Source organism: Poromitra crassiceps (genome assembly GCF_964638095.1).
Source record: "Poromitra crassiceps genome assembly, chromosome: 12".
NCBI lineage: Eukaryota > Metazoa > Chordata > Actinopteri > Beryciformes > Melamphaidae > Poromitra > Poromitra crassiceps.
In genome coordinates this window covers 34,547,882-34,569,271 of record NC_139632.1, presented here as the reverse complement: position 1 = coordinate 34,569,271, position 21,390 = coordinate 34,547,882, and the positions used below count along the sequence as shown (strand labels likewise).

The 21,390-nt window shown below is 44.2% G+C and overlaps 1 protein-coding gene across 1 annotated transcript; it reads left to right on the top strand.

The window, feature by feature from the left end:
• The first annotated feature begins 5,861 nt into the window (after nt 1-5,861).
• On the top strand, nt 5,862-21,341 carry slc30a7 (solute carrier family 30 member 7). The gene is made up of 11 exons (XM_083647047.1): nt 5,862-5,999; nt 6,257-6,358; nt 8,301-8,414; nt 11,655-11,742; nt 12,014-12,146; nt 12,286-12,480; nt 14,746-14,796; nt 15,359-15,494; nt 19,036-19,126; nt 19,634-19,783; nt 20,007-21,341. The coding sequence occupies exons 1-11, from the start codon at nt 5,920-5,922 to the stop codon at nt 20,052-20,054; spliced, it is 1,188 nt and encodes a 395-aa protein (XP_083503173.1). The 5' UTR covers nt 5,862-5,919; the 3' UTR covers nt 20,055-21,341.
• The last annotated feature ends 49 nt before the right edge of the window (nt 21,342-21,390 follow it).

Below are 21,390 nucleotides of genomic sequence, written 5' to 3'. Positions count from 1 at the left end.
GCGCACGTGCGCGCACGCACGCACACACACACGTCTGGCTGAAACAGAGAAGATATATTTAGATAAAGATGATTTTATATTTCTGTATTAATGAGAGAAGACATTATTTTTGTTTTGGATTTTGTTTAAAGAGATTTTAGTTTTTTGATATTTACAGTATTGACACTGCTCTGTAGGAAACTAATTGATTATTCAACAGGTAGCTCGTCTGCTTGGTCGAGCAGCAACAGGCAGCTCATCTAATTGGTCGAGCAGCAACAGGCAGCTTGTCTGATTGGTCGAGCAGCCATTCAGTCTGTGCCTCTGTATCACACACTCGTCATGATGACATCACTGAACTCTAAGAGGCTTTTACACTGAAGAGGACTCTGTGCATCTTCGTCTCCTCAGGACTCCACTGTGTACTCTATTGTTTTCTATCCAGCCACGTGTTGGGAGTTTCCATGACAACGCAGCAGCTTTGTTTTTTATCGTGTGGCCTGTAGATTCATATGTTTTAAAATGCTAACGTGCTAACACATAACACCAAGCTGAATGCTGAATAAAGTTAATATTGTTTGTAGAAACATTAAAGACTGACCTCAAACAACGGGAGGGTTCGAGGAATCAAAAGAGCTTCAGCGTTCAGAGCGAGGAGACAAACTGTCACTGCAGACCAGCCACAGGCTTCACGGATTCATTTATTTTAATTGTTTTTTTGTGTTTTCATCACAGATATTCATTAGAATATCTGTGATTAATCTAATGTATGACCTGAGTTGGTCTTTAACGAGGTTGGGTCCGTGCAAACCGACTGGCTGTCCCACACTCTCGACCGACCTGATCCTGGGTCAGCCCAACTGTTTCCACTCTGATGATTTGCCTGCTGAAACCAACCCCACCTCAAACCCTGATGTTTGGTCACGACCCCTTGGCCTCACTTTTTACCAAGTACTCGGGTCAGTACTTGGTACCCCTTTGTACTAATTTTTCGACGCCACGGCTCAACTTGTGTTATGGTGATGATGGTTAGGCAACTAAATCAATGTGCTTTAAGGTTAGAGAGATGCTTTGGTCATGGTTACAGATGCAGCAATCTTCAATTGGTGTCTGGGCCATTCGGCTGCCAGCCAAGATCCTTAGCAGGTTAAACAAGTCGTTCTCTTTGGCGACACCTATGACGATGAGCGGTAATTGCAGGTGAGATTTAAACAGTGTTGCATAGGCTATCTGACGTTAGTCAGTTTGTTCGGCCATAGTAACCAATGCCATCCACAATGCTAGCAGAGATCGGAAAAAAGCAGCTTGTTATCCTACTTCACACAAGAGTTGTCGGTAACCTACAGAGTGAGTCTATTGTGTTAGCTCCGCCCACCCTGTGTCTTCTATAGAAGTCTATTGGACTACCCTGCACATTGTGGGAGTTCTATAGAAGTCTATTGGACTACCCTGCTCATTGTTGGAGTTCTATAGAAGTCTATTGGACTACCCTGCTCATTGTGGTAGTTCTTTAGAAGTCTATTGGACTACCCTGCACGTTGTGGGAGTTCTATAGAAGTCTATTGGACTACCCTGCACATTGTGGTAGTTCTTTAGAAGTCTATTGGACTACCCTGCACGTTGTGGGAGTTCTATAGAAGTCTATTGGACTACCCTGCACATTGTGGTAGTTCTTTAGAAGTCTATTGAACTAGCCTGCGGTTGTGGAGTTCTAAGAAGTCTATTGACTACCCTGCACGTTGTGGGAGTTCTATAGAAGTCTATTGGACTACCCTGCACGTTGTGGGAGTTCTTTAGAAGTCTATTGGACTACCCTGCACGTTGTGGGAGTTCTATAGAAGTCTATTGGACTACCCTGCACATTGTGGTAGTTCTTTAGAAGTCTATTGAACTAGCCTGCGGTTGTGGAGTTCTAAGAAGTCTATTGGACTACCCTGCACATTGAAAAGATTAGGAAAACCCGATGTGTTAAAAAATTGACGCCAAGGGGTCCTGAGCAAACATCAGGATTTGACCAAGTTGGGAGTGAGAACGGGTTGGCTGATTGGTCTGACTCTGAAAGCGCTGAACACAATCTGATTGGTCGAGGCGACAGGTGCAGGTTTGATGTTTTGTATTGAAGTGAAGGAAAAAGTTTTCTAAAGAGACGAGTTTCTACCTCTTCTGACGGAACTGGATGTCCTCCAGCACGTTTTTTTCACAGCACTGTATGAAGGAAAACATGTAACATGTTCAGTGCTTACAAGTTAAAGCCTCCCTCCAGTCCGTGTTTCTCCCGGTTTAACAGTTGGTGTTCTATTTCAAACGTGAGCATTCTATGAGCGTCTGCTGTAGTCGGACGTCATCTGATTCTGTGATTCACCCAAGGAGATGCATCCGGAAAAACAGCGTAAGTTAGCCTATGCCAGAAACAATTTTCCTCTGTAGCTTAGCTGCAAGGAATAGCCGCGTTATTGCTGAGATGTCAACAACCGGCCAACGTATTTCAAAACTGATGGGCTTATTGGAAAGAGCATGACTCGAAATGGTGGGCAAGCTAATGTTTTGGCCACTCAATGGCATTCTGACCCTGGCGAACGTGGTTACAGGAGGCTTAGCTAACGTAGCTAACAGCTAGCTAGTTAACATGCCAGCTCGTTCACAGTCGGAATCTAATTGTCATTATGTATGACTAATAGCATTCCATTGAGTCATACGTCATAATTCCATTTGAGCAACTAAATATTTGAACTTGAGCACAAAATTATTTGTCAAAAAGATTGGCAAACTGGCTAATCAACGCTGACAGGACATGACTCAGAAACATGTGAAATATCTTAAAAATGACGAAATACACTGGAGGGGGGCTTTAAGGGCTTACATATTAAGGGTTTACATGCCTCTCCAGACCTGACCACATTCATGAGTGAATTCAAGTTCGTCAGAGAAATGAGAAGGCATCTCCAGACCACATTCTGCTAGGGGTAGAGCCCCCGAGCAACAATCTTTTATCAATATTTCCTTATGATTGATCAGCATTGATTTCTCCACATCTTTCCCACTGCAGCGTTAAAGTGTTAAAGCTCTAGTGTGTCACTTTTGTCTCCCCCGTCAGGTAGAGAGAGAATGTGCTTCGTTCCCTCTTTGTTGTGACGCAAAAACGGGAACCAGCTCTGAGCAATAACATACAACACATCTTTGTAGCGTCCATGTTGTTTCCACAGTACCACTTAAAAGCTCATTGAACACACCGAGGAAGAACCACTTCCCGACTCAGGAAATGGGACAATCCGAGCAGCGCCTGAATGCAGCATTTGTTATAGCCTAGCCATAGCCTACTGCGTCGGGGCTGTAAAACAGTGGATAAATAGTTTTGAGCATCACACAACCCCGCAAAAATGACTTTCACTTCAGAATCTGATCCATAACATTTGGAAAGTGTAGAAGAGCTGCACTACTGAATTATTTATCCACATTCCAGTTAGCAGAGGGCTAACAGGAAGTTAGCAGAGGGCTAACAAGAAGTTAGCCAGCTAGGCCGGGCGGAAGTGTAGTGAGCATGCTTCAGGCCAGCATGAGAATGTCTCTACAGACAGCAGATTTAAAACGGGTCTACTATGGAATACAGAGAGAGTGATGTGGAGCTGAAAGGGTTAATCAACATTGTGTGAACTCGTTTGGCTCGAATGTAACAGACGTTCATTTAGATGTAAAAGTTACATACTAGAGCTTTAAGGGAAATATTCCAGAAGATTGCCTCTTGAGTCTTGATGGTTTTCCCTTTCGAGAAATGTTTCTGTGAAACTTTAAAATATGCTGTGTGAAAATGTTTCCACCTCACAGTGAACCAATCACAGTCATAAATGACGTGACATCATCAGTGTGTGCCGATTGTATAGTGGATAAGAAATTGAACTTGTCTGTACTTAAGCTGAGTCGCGCCTGACCTGCAGAAGTGAGTTGTGGTTTAAGGCACAGGCACAGACCTCCATTAACCATTAGCTCAATACCACAGAAGATACACATGTATCTTCAATTGGAAAGACAAATGTCATCGTCTCACACTTGAATAGCATTACGGTTGATGCAGTCTCATTAGCCAGCGGCAGCTTTTATGTTGCCATGGCCATTTTATATTAAACGCTAATGTTAGCGAGTTGGCTAGCTAACTGTTGTAGCAAACAAACCCATTAGCAAACAACCCAAAGTGGTAATAAAGTATTGTGATATAATTTAGATGTAATTCCATGACTGGATAATAGGCTACTTGGGTTTCCAATATGTTCACAAAGCTAGCTAGCCTAGCAGCTAACCTGTCGTAAAATTAGACTAATAGCTTGGGCAGGGATGGATCATGTCAGTGTTGTTGGTGACGGGTCAGCAGTTTTTAATGTTAATTAGCCGAACTAATTAAGCCTGTGAGGCTGTTTTAATAGAGCCAAAGTCGCGCACACATCCGGTTTAGTTTTACTTGGTCAAACCAAGCGATTCAGCTATATTTGGAATCACAAGAGAGCATAGAACCTTTCACTCAGACCAAATATAGCTGAATCACTTGGTTTGACCAAGTAGAATTATCTTTATAAGCATTTTACGAAATGCCGATTGAAAAAAGAATGGCGGATGAATGGCTCTGTTGCGTACTAGCCGAACTAAACTAAACTGGAAGTGGACGTGACTTTTGCTCTCTATTGTTGCTTCCCTGGTGAATGTGATGACCTGTCATTAACGTGTTGTAAGTCCTGAGGAAAATGACAGAAAATAACATTTGTCCATGTTTTTGTCTTCACTGACAGACTGTAGGAGTCCTGCAGACTTTACATACCAGCAAATATCACCGAGACAATAAAGTTCTTATTCCTTAAAGCTCGTATTCTAATGACATCATTTCCTTTATGTCGTTATTAGGCTCGTTTGAGTTGTCCGCTGCCTCACCTGTAAAGCAGCAGGTCTGACTTAGACAGTGTCTACAACTGATTGAATGAGACACAAATAAGGGTAGCCTCAAAAAGCACAAGTCACATACAATAATGGTATACAATAATTCCAGGTTGGTATGTCTGTCCTTCACCTATCTCAAGAACCGTTTGTCGGCTCGACTTCAAACTTGGGGAGTGCGCTTAGGGGGACCCGACGGAGTAGTAGGCTACAGTGTGTGTGTGTGTGTGGGGGGGGGGGGGGGGGAACGGGCACTGCAATAGTGATAAATAATTATGATAAAGTGAGTTAGATAAGAAAAGTATAGCCTACCCCATTTTCATTTATGCAATAACTTTCAGGTCACACCACATGACAATTTTAGGGACTAATCCAACAAATTTGGTGAATAAATTCATATTCCAATCCAAAATCTAGAATACCACATTAGGAAATCTAAGAGTAGGCTAAGTAGGCCTACTACACAACTATAATTTTCACGTGTAATATTTGAAGTTAAGAAAAAAATCTTTTTTTCAGGGGCATACGTCAACCACCGTTAAAATAAAATAAATTTAGGTTTCATACTGTGTAGCCTATGCTACTATGAATGCTATATGGTGCTGTGTGTCTGTCTACTGTAAGTACAGTAGCCGGTTTCGGGATTCAGTTATTGGATAGTGTCTCCCCAGACTCAAATATTATGTTGAATCGCTGCTGATGTGCAGCATGCAGTAACGTAGTAGCGTATCAGCGTAAGAACTCTCATGGTGTTGAGACTAGTTATTTGATTGATGATAAAGACACAAAAGTAATTCCATAGCTTAGCAGTAGTAACAGGTTCGCAGTAGCATCTGCAGCAGTAGCGGCACTTGTGTTTACAGTATTTTCAAGCTTTTATTGTGAAAATGTAGGTGTTTATTTGAGGCTTTTATTGTGAAATGTATCCAAACCGGAAGCTGGTAGCTAGCTGTTTTACAGCTGTGTGTGTGCGTGGTGTGTTGTCAGGTGTGTGTGTGTGTATGTGTGTTGGACAGCGTGAACATGTTGCCTTTATCTGTGAAAGACGATGAGTACAAACCGGCCAAGTTCAGCCTGCTGCTCAAGCTCTCAGGATGGTTCAGGTGAGTTGACTCTGCTAGCTTATAGCTTAGCTTACCTCACTTAGCCTGCCTGCTGCCACTTCAGCTAACACAGCTGAGCTAGCCGGTTAGCTGTTAGCTAGAGACTGAAACTCGGTCAAACAGCAGCGATGTGTTGATTGTTTTGTGTCGTCTTTTGTTCACAGTGTTTGGTTAGGCTGGGTGTGTGTACTCTGACTGTTGTGTTGTTGTGTTTGTTTATTGTTGTTTCTAATGTTTATTGATGACGTCTGTGTCAGATCCATCCTGGCAGATACGACCAGCAGGAACCTGTTCTTCTTCCTGTGTCTCAACCTGAGCTTCGCCTTCGTGGAGCTGCTGTACGGCATCTGGAGCAACAGGTAAGCCAGCTGATGTGCGCTCTGCCCGGGCTGGAGACTGGAGGCAGGCAGGGAGTGCCACGTCAGGCTAACAGCTGACGCTAGGGGTGGGCGGATGATCGGTCCCAAAAATATCGATACCACCGATACATCTCGTTTTGAAGATCGATTCTGCGTCAGTAGGATCGATACCAGCTTCACTTACTATTTCATCAGCTGCAGGCTTTGGAAATAACTGATTACATTAATCAGGATGCAAAAAGGCTAACTGTAACATCACAGTTACAGAAATACATGTAATCAAGATAACATTAACATTTAGTATAACAAAGGGGGATTTAGAAGGATTCCAATTTAAAATACACTTATTATTGTATATTCTATTTATTGTATGTGTATTTATCCAAGTGGCTGTGTACTGTAAATATTGACATTTCTTATTTATACTTTATGTTTGATATCATGGTGAAGAAAAAAAAATGAAAAAACACACACAAAATAAATAAATGACTAGAAACCAGATATCAGTGCACTGTAATCCAAAGATGGAAAATAGTTATTACTATTGTTAATATTGTATTCTTAATGAGAAACAGGCAACAGTAGATATTGGCTGTACACCTGCTGTAACTACTAACATAAGTCTGAAATGAGTATTACTGTACAGAGCTGTTTTTCTTTTTTAAATGTCCTCGAGGAGCATGCCCCTGGAATCCAGTAGTCAAATTATGCAGGAAAACGGTTCAAAAGTAATCCAAAAGTAACAGAAACGGAAAGTAATCAGTTACATTACTTTCATGTCATACATGGATTACATTACTGATCACAATTTTTAATAGGTAACTAGTTGATATAGAATGGAATTTCACAGCCAAAAGGTAAACAGTGAACCACTTGAAGAAAAACCAGTTGTGATCAAATGATGGAGCCAGGAGTCAGACGAAGTTGTCTGATATGATGTATTTGACATAGATCTAGGTACTCTATTAAGTGAAATTGTGTGTGTGTATATATATATATATATATATATATATATATATATATATATATAATTAAGGGCTCCACTGAGTTCAGTTCATGGATCCAGAAACCCTCTTCTGAGTAATGTGTTAACCACATCACCACCTTTGGGGAGATATTGATTTTTTTTCGTATTGATTGAGACCGGTGAGCTTTGACATGATGGCGCGCGATCGATCGCATGGTCCATGACCATGTTTTCTTTGCGTATCGCTGCCGTGTTCTGCTGTCCTGGCTTGGAGAGCATGTTTTGTCTTTAATCTCATGATTACTGCCTTGATAACTGATAACTGTGATAATTTTGGTCACTATAATCGTGATATGATATGAAATGTTCAGACTTTCTTCTCTAATTCAGCTGCATTTTGCACAAAGTGTTTGTGATACTTTGTGTCGTGTTTTGTTCCAGTGTCTCCGTGCCTGTTTTAGCTAGGGTTGGGAATCACCAGATGCCCCCAAGATACGATATTATCACAATACTTATGTCACGATACGATAGTGTTGTGATATGCTAGGATTACGATATTGTGATATTGCGATGTATTAACCATTTTTCCGCTGCAAATGATGTCCCCAAAGGATAACTTTATCAACATCTGTTTTATCTAAGATAAAGTTTCCAGTCTGTTGATCTGTTAATCACTTTTATTGCAGCATAATTGTCAAGCAGACAGACTGACCAACACTGTTATAAAGACCTGTCAGAAATGTTGCATGCACTGGACAATTTATATGATAAGATATCGCTATAATTGGCATTTGCGCAATACGACATATAGTATTGCCACAAAATACCGTGAGTAATACTATGCTGTATCGACCCCCCCCCTCCCACGGCAAATTTGAACCCATAGTGACTTTTCTAGCTTCTACACCAACTTTTAATTGGCGCTAGATTTGACCTCGTGATCTTTGACCTCGTGACCTTGTGGTGTGTTCTCAGTCTAGGTCTGATCTCAGACTCCTTCCACATGTTCTTCGACTGCACCGCCCTGCTGGCCGGCCTGGCAGCCTCCGTCATCTCCAGGTGGAGAGCCAACGACTGCTTCTCCTACGGGTGAGAGACACTGCTATAGAGAGCCAAAATCACGCCCACTTCTGGTTTACTCATACGCACCAAGGGATTTCATCCACTATTCTTTTTTCCAGAGACATTTCGTAAACATGCTTATAAAAATAGTTTGACTTGGTCAAACCAAGCGATTCAGCTATATTTTGAATCAGGAGAGACCATAGAACATTTCACTCAGACCAAAATGTAAAAACAAGTTTCTAGCACTCAAAATCTTTTTTTGTTTGTTTAATTACCACTGGGTCACTGAAACACATCTTTGATGTACTGACCTATGGTAATTAAAAGAAAAGAGTGCTAGAAACTAGGAATGACAACTCTTGCCCTTTCCCTTGCCCCACCAGGCATAAGATAGGGCCCCATATGTCTAAAAAAAAATCTCATCGCCCGTTCGCTCCTGTTGAAATTCTTCAACTTTGCAGAAATAATTCGCATTAGGGGTGCACCGATCGATCGGCACGCAATCTGTATCGGCCGATTTGGACCTCAAATATGTGATCTGCTGTTTCCGATATTCCTTTATTGTCGCCGATCGCATAGCCGATCATGCTGCACATGAGAAACATGAGGCAGCCCATTTTCATGTCTTCAATGTCCATCGTTTAACTTTCATATTGTGCTCTAACGTTTATATCATTGTGTTGCAAAGCACACCCTTTGCTTTCGTCAGCCGTACAATATAAGCCGCAGCAGCTAAATTGAATGATTGTTACATATATAAGCAGCACTGGACTAAGCCGCAGGTGTTTTAATGTTTAAAACTGGTCAGGAGGAGGCGTAGCGCCTGCCTGTAACAGTGTCTTATCAGCGGAGACCGTTTTGAGTCCGATGAACAAATCAATCAAAAACACTTCACTACGTCCAAGGCTACAAGATTAGTTTCATTCCATTGAATTTGGCAGCGCGGACGAAATCGTCGTAACACAGCCAGTTCTCCATCTTTTGAAGCATGATGTTAGATTACAACGAGCTAGTTGTGTGGCTTAGCCTTCCAAAATGTTGCCGTTAAGTTTTTAGAATGTAATACATAGAATTGGGAACGTTACATTCAATTTCATTCAGACTGTGTTTCTGGCTCAATCGCCGACATTTTTCCCCTGGAGCGAGGGAGGGTGTTTTACAGTAGTGGCTGAGAGAGCGTAGTGGCACAGTGCTCCAAGCAGGTCGCGAGGCACATTTTTTGTCCACACACCACACCAGACTGTCAAGACACCCCTTGCGTCTTTGAATCACACACATCAGCTGGTGATGAGCAGACTCAGCAGAGAGAAGTTACCTCCAGTCCTCCTGCCTACCGAGGCATTTGCATGCTAAGTCCGTGTTTGATCCATATTTGCGTGTATCCTCCTAACGTTAATAGCTCCGGTTAGCTTTAGCCGCTTTAGCTTAATCGATAAAATAGTTAACTTGGGTCGAAGTTATTTTTCTTGTGTAACAGGGAAATCCCGGAAAATTGAGTATTTTTGTTGAGTGAACTGAACTGCATTGAACTGGTAACATGGAAATCCCGAAGTGGAATGAGTTTTGTTCTTTTATAAACTGAACTGAGGGAACTGGACTGAACTACTAGCCATTTAGTTCAACACAGTCTTGTGCTCCAATTATCTCACACACAAAAAATCATGTTGGCGGTTTCCTTTAGCCTACAAAATATAAAATATTGATGTAGAAAGTGTGCTGCACTTTCAATTTGATGCATGAAATGTAGGCCTATATGTAAAATGGAAACTGTTCTATAATAGACTGCTATAGCTGCTTACAAAATAAATAAATAAATATATATATCGGTAATCGGTGATCGGTCGATGATCGGTTGGGCAGATATTTCTCATAGGTGATCGGCAATCGGTGATCGGTGGCAAAAAACGTGATCGGTGCACCCCTAATTCGCATGGCCAAACTCTTGTGCCAGTGAAGCTTTTTATCGCCTTGGTGTGAACGTACAGTGAGGCTGTATTCGAAACTGCCACTACATACTACTGATATACTTACATACGCTTCTCATAGTAGTATACAGTATGAAAGTGTTAAATGGATTTAATTTGCAGTATGTTAGGCCAGGCTTAGCCAGTTTCCGGGTTTGGAAAGCGGAAGTAGAGTAAACGATAGCGCAGCTAATGGCTGACCACCGCTACTGTGTCCGGTTGTCCCAGAAGTGATGTCACACACACACACACACACACACACAAAGAGGCATTGTGACATCACTGATGATGTCATCAGTGATGCGTATGTGAGCTGCAGGGCCATCTCGGCGAACAGCAGGGCGGGCGATAGCGAGCCTGCGCTCTCTGCGATTTTTGTCCCGGGAGTGATGTCACTCAACTGGAAGTGATGTCATCAGTGATGTCACTTGAGTAATTGTGATGTCACTGATGATGTCTATGACACCATCATTCACCACCATTTTGTCGCTAAAGAGACCAGGTGGTTGTTGTGACCGTACCAGTGCTTTGCATTGTGAGACACAGGCGAGTTAGACTGGTGGTCAGACTTGAGATTTTTTCCCAATCAGTACGAAATCGAAGTATCTTTGGCATACTGCAGATTTAGCTTTTGTTTGCATTAGGGGTGGGCGATATGACGATATTAGATGGTAACTCTCAACATTACATGCTATGCATGTGGCTCATCTCTTCTCGTAGCTTGCTTCAACTGAACTGAGTTAACCCGGAAACTACAACAACTCTCTTGGTCCGCAAGGCTCTGTCTTAAAGGGCCCGCGGACTAATATGTCTCATATTAGTCTCTAATGGTACGCCACAAAAATATGAATAATTGTGAAATTAAGAAATATTTATGACAAATAACAAATTTCCCTGACTTTTCCAAAACTCTCCAAAAAATATTTTTTTCCATAACTTTTCCAGGGCCTCGAAATTGTATTTGAGATTTTTGACTTTTCCAGGTTTTTCATGACCGTATGAACCCTGAAATTAGTTTGGTTGTACTACCGGTACTTGTACTGTTCAGTAACTTGCAAAATACTCTTAAAAACCAATATGAAAAAGAATAAGATAAGATCATGGATCGTGATCCTGCCTGAAGAAAATTTGATATATTTTTGCCATATTGCCCACCCCTAGTTTGCATACTACATGCTACAAAATCAGTATGCAAAATTAGTACATTCTGCTAGTATGCGGTTTCCAATACAGCCTGAGTCCCCCTGTTGGCAGACCTGTGACACTGCAGTCTGTTAGCTTCTTTTGTTCTGTGTTGCAGCTATGTGCGAGCCGAGGTTCTGGCGGGCTTCGTCAACGGCCTCTTCCTCATCTTCACTGCCTTCTTCATCTTCTCTGAGGGAGTCGAGGTACAACAGGCTTCTTCACTGTAACACTGTGCTAGCTCACTGTTAGCTGTGCTAACTCACTCTTATCACTGTGCTAACTCACTGCTAGCTGTGCTAACTGCCTTTTGTCACTGTTATCTCTGTGCTAATTCACTCAAGTTCACTGTTATCACTGTTAACTCTAACTCTGCTAACTCCTGGCAAGTTTAGAGTGGTCTTGAACACAGCGGCTGTTATCACTGTGCTAACTCACTGTGCTAGCTGTGCTAACTCACTGTCTCCGGTTGATCAGAGAGCTCTGGAGCCTCCTGAGGTTCAACATGAGCGCCTGCTGCCTGTGTCTATAGCCGGCCTGCTTGTCAACCTGGTCGGCATCTTCGTCTTCCAACACGGAGGCCATGGTCACTCCCACGGAGGAGACGCAGGTACTGTCTGCCCGCTTTACCACTGCACTGTACTGCTTTCCAGTGTGCTACTTTACCATAGGGTTAGGGTATTGGGGTTGGTGGTATTCTGAATACAGTTGCTGTCTTCGTAACACCCCCCCCCCCCCCTTCCCTTCAGGTCATGGCCACAGCCACTCTCTGTTTAACGGCAGTGTGAGCCAGGGCCACAGTCAGGACCACAGGGACAAGCATGGAGACAGCCACGGGCACAGCCACGGAGGCCACGAGCACGGAGGCCACGGGCACAGCCATGGAGGCCACGGCCACGAGCATGGAGGCCATGGGCACAGCCACGAAGAGCCGCCCTGCCACGGTGAGTCTGTCTGTAGTCCTCGGAGCAGGAAGTCCTGGGAGCAGGAAGTCCTGGGAGCAGGAGGGGCAGCGCCTCCTGCCCCGGGACTTGAATATTATAATAGAGTGCCAAAGTCACACCCACTTCCGGGTTAGGCATACGAACCCAAGGGATTTCATCTGCCATTTATTTTTATATAGACATTTTGTAAAATGCTTATAAGAAAAAATAGTTGTACTTGGTCAGACCATTCAGCTATATATAGAATCAGGAGAGACCATAGAACATTTCAATGACATCACATGGTCTCAATTCAATAACTCTCAATAACTTGTCAAACTAAATGAATGACGGATATACTACTGATTTTGTAATGATACAAAGCTGTTTGAAAATCGTGTTCCTTCATGTGTGTTCCATATATATATATATATATATATATTATATATATCTTTATCTTTATCTTTATTGTTTATTGAAGCAGGGACCGTACACAATAAATATATTGCACCAGAGATAGATAAAAGCTAATTTGCATCTGTATATACACATACATTAATATGTGAGAGCTGTAGGTGATATTTATGAGTCACCATTTTTATTTGCCGATTTTCGCACACACTCGAGGGCGGCTAGGAGGTTTCTGTTAGCTAGTGAGATTTCACAGACAGGACCGCAGAACTGACACGGTGCCTGTCCGAGAGTTGAGGTCCATTATAGACTTATAGATTGGGGTGTTGTTGTGTTACAGTTTGGAACCTACCTTATTTCCTGTCAGTTATTGTACTAGCAAACACTGCAACAGGAAGTAAGCTGGGGTAAATTAATTTAGGAACGTTTATGTTGTTGAGTTGAAACCATCTATGGATCATGTCGGATACAACGTATGGTAGCCTAAGAGCAGAATAACAGAAAGACTTTTTATTTGGAAGGAATCTCTTGCGCTTCAGCCTCTCCACAGAGGGAGGTCAGTACTCTCAGAACAGGACTATGCTGGAAAGAGTACAATAGGCCACTTCAAATAGACTGAACTCAAAGAGAGGACTGGAGCACATGATATCACTGGAAAATAGATTTAATAAGGTGCAAAGATTGACATTTTGACGCACACAGCGTCTTCTTCAGAATCAAACGGATAGCGCCGACCGACACAAACCCTGGATGTTTAATTTCGGGTAAAACATGAGTTTTTTTTATATTGATTTTATGCCAGCTCTGGGAGTATGAAGTGCTTTGAATGGGGGATGTTTAGTCACAACTTTGTACAGTGATGTATGTGACAGGTTGGACAGTTGACTCTGAAGCCTGGGTCCATACAGTTACACAGTAGGATAAATGGGGAATTATCGTGGCATGGCATGAACAGTTGAGCTGCCTTGAGTTGTGCCATTCTGCAGTTTGTCCAGTAGATGGCAGTGAGACTCCATAATGGAGTCTAGCAGCTTCTGGTCCTAAGTGGCCGTTCACACCATACGCCGAAGCAACGCTCAACCTAAGCTCAACCTACGCTGAACCCACAAGTTTCATTTAGGCGTCCTTGATAACAGACGAAGCCGTTCACACCAGCCGCACACACGTCACGCTCAAGCCACGCTCACGCCTTGCTCACGCCATCGTTCAGGATTTAGTCCTATTTTCCAAGCGTGAATCTTGAAGCTGCCAGGCATGAAGTCAATGGGAGTTGTGGGCGGGTTCAAGGCGCGCAGAGGAAAAGAGAAGGCTTCTTGTGTGAACGGTTAAGCATCAGCTCAGCTTGAGCCCTGCCTCAAGCTTCAGCTCTGCTTATGTTAGGCGTCCTGTGTGAACAAAGGGTAAAGGTCAGCCTAATCATCACATAGGTCACGCAGAGCTTCCATGCCTTTCTCTGGTGATCACGGGTCATAGAATAGAATAGAACTTTCATTGCCACGTGACCGACCAGAGCCGGTGGTATTTGGTTTTGGTACAGATGTAAAAGAGTTCATAGTTCATCACATGACAAAAGTATGTAACACAGAAGCAGCGTACCTCATGCCCGCCATCTTGGATGGGACCCGAACTAGACCCGATCGACCATACGTGGAAATTGATGTTAATATGATCAATTAATCGATTGAGGAAATTGATGACCGTCTCTGCCAGAGAGGGAATCTCATATGGAAGACATTACAGTTACGGTGTGTGGCCTCATCTGCCTGGTTTGCTATTGTAACATTGCTGTGTGTGTGTGTGTGTGTGTGTGTGTGTGTGTGTGTGTGTGTGTGTGTGTGTGTCTGTCTGTCTGTCTGTCTGTCTGTCTGTCTGCAGATGACCACCAGCTGACGCCAGCGAAAGGCCCCAACAGGCAGATCTTGGAAGGTGAGTTTCAGGCGGGGGGTGTGTGTGGTTAGGGGGGAGGGCAGGAGGGGGGTGTGTGTGGTTAGGGGGGAGGGCAGGAATTATGAGCATTTTTGTATGGGGATTTTGGTTAAACTAGGCATCTCGCACACTCGATTCTTAGGCTCGCCTGCTGCGCGGCCTCACTGCCCTTGCAGCTCGCCTGCTACGAAGCCTCACCCGGCTGCCGCGTGGCCTCGCCTGCCCTGTTGGCGGCATGCGCATGTTGCTCACAAAATGTTTATTGCCCTTAAGTTTTCATGCGCGTGTGCATGTGTGTGTGTGTGCCCCCTTATGACATCACTGATGACATCATCAGCGATGTCACAATGCCACCGTGTGTGTGTGTGCCCCTTATGACATCACTGATGACATCATCAGTGGCGTCTTCCTGCACACCGTAGCAGACACGCTGCGCTGGGCACCGTGGCCTGTCTGTCTCTCCGTGGCCTGTCTGTCTCTCAGTGACCTGTCTGTCTGTCTCTCAGTGACCTGTCTCTCAGTGACCTGTCTGTCTGTCTGTCTGTCTGTCTGTCTGTCTCAGGTGTCTTCCTGCACATCGTAGCAGACACGCTGGGCAGCGTGGGCGTCATCATCTCAGCTCTCCTCATGCAGACGTATGGCCTGATGATCGCTGACCCCGTCTGCTCCATGCTCATCTCCATCCTCATCGGAGTCAGGTACACACACTAGTGTTGTAGAGTCAGGTACACACACCAGTGTTGTAGGAGTCAGGTACACACACCAGTGTTGTAGAGTCAGGTACACACACCAGTGTTGTAGAGTCAGGTACACACACCAGTGTTGTAGAGTCAGGTACACACACTAGTGTTGTAGAGTCAGGTACACACACCAGTGTTGTAGAGTCAGGTACACACACACCAGTGTTGTAGAGTCAGGTACACACACTAGTGTTGTAGAGTCAGGTACACACACCAGTGTTGTAGAGTCAGGTACACACACTAGTGTTGTAGAGTCAGGTACACACACCAGTGTTGTAGAGTCAGGTACACACACCAGTGTTGTAGAGTCAGGTACACACACACACACACACACACTAGTGTTGTAGAGTCAGGTACACACACACACACACACACACACACTAGTGTTGTAGAGTCAGGTACACACACTAGTGTTGTAGACTCAGGTACACACACTAGTGTTGTAGAGTCAGGTACACACACCAGTGTTGTAGAGTCAGGTACACACACTAGTGTTGTAGAGTCAGGTACACACACACACACACACACACACACTAGTGTTGTAGAGTCAGGTACACACACACACACACACACACACTAGTGTTGTAGAGTCAGGTACACACACTAGTGTTGTAGACTCAGGTACACACACTAGTGTTGTAGAGTCAGGTACACACACCAGTGTTGTAGAGTCAGGTACACACACCAGTGTTGTAGAGTCAGGTACACACACCAGTGTTGTAGAGTCAGGTACACACACACACACACACACACACACACACCAGTGTTGTAGAGTCAGGTACACACACACACACACACACCAGTGTTGTAGAGTCAGGTACACACACACACACACACACACTAGTGTTGTAGAGTCAGGTACACACACCAGTGTTGTAGAGTCAGGTACACACACCAGTGTTGTAGAGTCAGGTACACACACCAGTGTTGTAGAGTCAGGTACACACACCAGTGTTGTAGAGTCTCTCCAGTCCGAGTCCCAAGTGTTCGAGTCCAAGTCACCAAAGAAGAGTCAGAGTCCAAGTCCTCACAGTTGAGACTGCAGGCTTGGAATGTCATCATTTTAGGGGCAATTGGCCTTCGGTGTCACACATTGTTTCAGGGCACAAAGGCCACCGAGTGAAATAAGAGGATTTGGAGCCTACAAATAAATAGCCCAACTTGACTTTCCAGTAAGAAAAACAAAAAAAGAACGACATGAAAAACGTAAATTATTCGCTTTTTTAACAAACATTTGAAGTTGTCATATGCCTCCTAATGCTGATTGATGGCATTGGCTGTCCAGCCTATATCTTTGTGTTAGTTGTGTCTAAACTTTTACAGTCTGTATCTAAACAGAGAGGGAGAGGAGCACGCACGCACACACACACACACACACACACACACACGCAGAGAGAGAGAGATATGTGCCCCTCCTCCTTCTGCCAGCCTGGTGTCTTAACGTTGTACCATTGGAGTAAATATCCTATGTTTCCATATTTTTATCCACCTTATTTCTAGCAGCCATTTCTTCCAGTGTGATCCTCCCAGCGTTGTTGCTGACAGCTTGACACCCGTCTGGGCGAACGGAGCAAATCACTAATCAGGTCCAGCTGGGCAGAAATCTCGTCGATAACTATCCCTTTAAGAGCGCAGCGCACAGACTACTGTGGCTAATCTTAGCGGCTAGCTAGCTATGTTACATGGCAGTAAAACGCCACTAAATGACCAAATTGATTTAACTTTTAACCATTTCGAGTAACACCGTTTCCATACGGACCCCCAGCGTTGGTTAGTTGTTTATAACGTGACTATATTTATAACTTTTATAACGTACTCCAGTTTCCGGTTTATAATTCGGGTCTGCAGCCAGAGTATAACAAAGGAAATGGCAAGCTGCAACAATAAGTCACATTAAACCGGAACTTGTACCCACAATTATTTGTACAGTGGGGCATTCAAAAATAAGGTGGATAGGATAACAGTAGTAAAAAATAATAATCCTTCAACTATAGAGCACCAAAGTCAGTGTCACTTCCTTCTTCAGCATACGAACCAGCGTCTGAGAAAATATGAATGGTGGTGAACGGAGAGAGAGAATATTTTTTTGTTCCAGTTTGAATTGTGCGTGAGGTACATTGTTTGTCAATTTAAAATATACATTTGCAAGTCAAGAAAGTCATGGCACAATTTAAATGGGATAAAAAATAAAATCGTCTCTCAGCGTTCTCCACCATTCATATTTTTTCCGCAGCTGGTTCGTAGCTGAAGCAGGAAGTAGGCGCTCACTTTGTCTCTATTAACAAATGCTACTTATTCCTTTAAAACAAAGTTTGATGCAGACTGTGTTGCACAGTTGATTTCACTACTGTTGACAAAATGTGCTATTGTAAGTCGCTTTGGATAAAAGCATCTGCTAAATGACATAATGTAATGGGGTCCCTATAGACATTTGTGATGTCAATGTGGGGTCACAAGCAAAAAAGGTTGGGAGAACCCCTGGTCTACCGTGGGGGTCACACAGGCACACACACACGTGTGTGTCTCACACACACACACGTGTGTGTCTCTCACACACACACTCACTCACACACACACACACACACACACACACACAGCTAGCTGCTGGGAACAAGGCGAGTGTTGGTCAAGCCCCTCCCAACCTGCAGCCAAACGGACTGTAATTACAGCTGTCAATCAGCAGGCCACACCCAGTATGCTGTGGGTGAGTGTGCGCGCGCGTGCGGCTGGCTCTTTGTTGTGGGCGGGGTTTGGCTGTAATGACAGCCTCCTCCTCGATCTGTGTAATGACAGGCTCTGATGCAGTTTTAGTCTGTGTGTGTGTGTGTGGGTGGGTGGGTGTGTGTGTGTGTGTGATTGCAGCTGGTGTGTCAGCGTGGTGTTCGTTAGCTCTCCCGCTGCAGCTGACATCTCCACATGATGCTGCTGTCGTCCAATAGGAATGCAGCATGTGCAGGAAGCAGGGAACAGAGTGTCGCAGGAATGATACTGCATTCAAGGCAATTCGGGCCGCGGAACTTTTGTAAAATAGCTGTCAAATTCAACGTATTGCTATAATCAGAGCAAATTACACCTCAAACTAATTGAACAAACACTTTGATGACGTCAACTCGAACAAACCGGAGCTCTGAAATGATACCCGAATTTCCGACGTGTAATTCTGACCTTGACGACCGTTCAACTCATTTTTCACAGCTCGGAGCCCATTTTTCCTGCATTCCGAGTTGTCTTGAATGCAGCATGAGTCTTAAAACCCGGAAGTTAGCACTTCCTGGTTCCCTCGTCTGGAAGTGAATGGGATTTCTGTATGGGGATGTAGGTGATAAGCTTCACAAATGAGGACACTTTTATGACTTTGGAAGCGTAAATGTGATTTTTAAAAGTCACGAATTTCAGAAAATGCTTATAATCATAAAAGTGCTCCTCATTTGTGAAGATTATCTTGCTGAGGTCTCAGTTCATAAACTCTGACCCCTGTATGACCTCTGACCCCTGGCAGTGTGGTGCCATTACTGAGGGAGTCCATCGGGATCCTGATGCAGAGAACTCCTCCTGTGCTGGACCAGGCCCTGCCAGCCTGCTACCAGAGGGTGAGACACACACACACACACACATACACCCAGGTCACATGACCACACCCTGCCAGCCTGCTACCAGAGGGTGACACACACACATACACCCGGGTCACATGACCATGCCCTGCCAGCCTGCTACCAGAGGGTGAGACACGCACACACATACACCCGGGTCACATGACCATGCCCTGCCAGCCTGCTACTAGAGGGTGAGACACACACATACACCTGGGTCACATGACCACGCCCTGCCAGCCTGCTACCAGAGGGTGAGACACGCACACACATACACCCGGGTCACATGACCACGCCCTGCCAGCCTGCAACCAGAGGGTGAGACACACATACACCCGGGTCACATGACCACGCCCTGCCAGCATGCTACCAGAGGGCCTCTCTGGGTGCTTTCACACTGTCGCCCCGGTGCCGTTCCTGAGCACACTGGTTTGAAGAGATCATTCTATGTTCATGAGAACCATGCATTCCCAATAATCACATATTCTACATATTCTGTGTGTGTAGGTGCAGCAGCTGCAGGGTGTGTATAACCTCCAGGAGCCTCACTTCTGGACTCTGTGCTCGGATGTTTACGTCGGCACGCTCAAACTGCTGGTCGCTCCCGACGCGGACAGCCGCTGGATCCAGAGCCAGACGCACAACATCTTCACACAGGTACCAACACGCCAACACTGTTAGCACAACTCAACACCACACCGCTAACGCTGTTAGCATAACTCAACACCACACGGCTAACGCTGTTCGCACAACTCAATAGAGTTGAACATAGTGAAACTTAGCATCACAGCTTTTAGATCGCAAATGCTTTTAGCATAACTCAATGGAGTTAAAATTAAGCTAAACCTGATGTTAAAGTCAATGCTCTGTGTGTGTGTAGGCAGGAGTGCGGCAGCTCTATGTCCAGATCGACGTGGCGGCCATGTAGAAGCTCCTGTGAAGCCCCTCCCCCTTTCTCTGGACTCCTGGGACCAAAGCCCTCTGTGGTGAGCTGCAGGACCAATGACGAAGCAGCTCCACCACGGGACGGGGCAGACTTTCTCCCATGATGCTCGAAGTCCGGCATCCTGGATGAACTCAGACAAGCCCCGCCCCTTTTTTTATGAATCTCACGCAGCCGGTGACAGACGTGAGAGTGACCGAAGTAACAGAGGTGATGTCCGTGTGTGTAAGTGCCTTCGTCAGGAGTCGGACAATCTTGAGTCAGAGCTCGCCGTTTTCCTGAGTGTAGTCGACTTCCTGTGACATCATCACTCTGCGACCGAAGCCTTAAGCGACACCAGGCCGTCCCAACTCATCTTGTCTGTGTGTGTGTGTGTGAGAGAGAGAGAATGTGTGCGTACACGTGTTGTTACTCTGCTTTAATTTGCCAAAATCATGTGACCAGTTTGTCTGTTTTCTCAACTGTAATAAATGATTCCATTGCATCACTGTCACTCATACTGCTCTCCTGTTCATTCACTTCACTACCCACATGCCCCGCCCCCGCCATTCATTTCATCATTGATTAATTGATTAAAGCAGGGGTGGCCAAACTGCGGCCTGCTGCCCATTTTTAAGTGGCCTGCCATGAATTTAGCAAAAGAAATTGTTTGCTAAAAACATTTGTCCGTTTTTCTGTTTTAAAGTTTAAAACGGAAAACGAAAATGGGGAAAAAAACAAAAATAAAGAAAAATAAATGGAAAAACAAAAAACTGATTCCCCCATTTAGTTTTTTCAATTTAAAATCATTGAAAATGGGTTATACTTGTGTACCCTGACCTGGTCTATTCATTTCATTTTTAATACTGAATGAATGTTTAATACTAATGTTATGTTAAATTATCTTAACCTGTTGGCACAGGAAAATAAATTTTGAAAACATACAGAAATACCCATTGTAATAGGTGAGCACATCAATAAACTGTGTCATATACGTAAGGGTTAATGCACGAGGTGTCCATTATCACTTTTTAAGGGACGACGCAAGAAGCGTGAAACGGTCCGAGGCGCCAGCCGAGGACCGGTTGCTTATCCCTTAACCCTTATAGAGCTCAAACTGCTCTCTTGATAACACTGTTGAAACTATGGCGCATTGATATGAATGGTGAACAGACCATTTGGCTGAACGACTTTACCAACTGTACATTATCACTTTTTAATGGACACTCTGCAGCCAATCAGAATCGAGTATTCACCCAGACCATGGTATAAATATATTTATTTAGGTAGAAATTAAATTTTTGATGGCACAAGGGTTTTCTGGTCAAATTTCTTTGCCGCG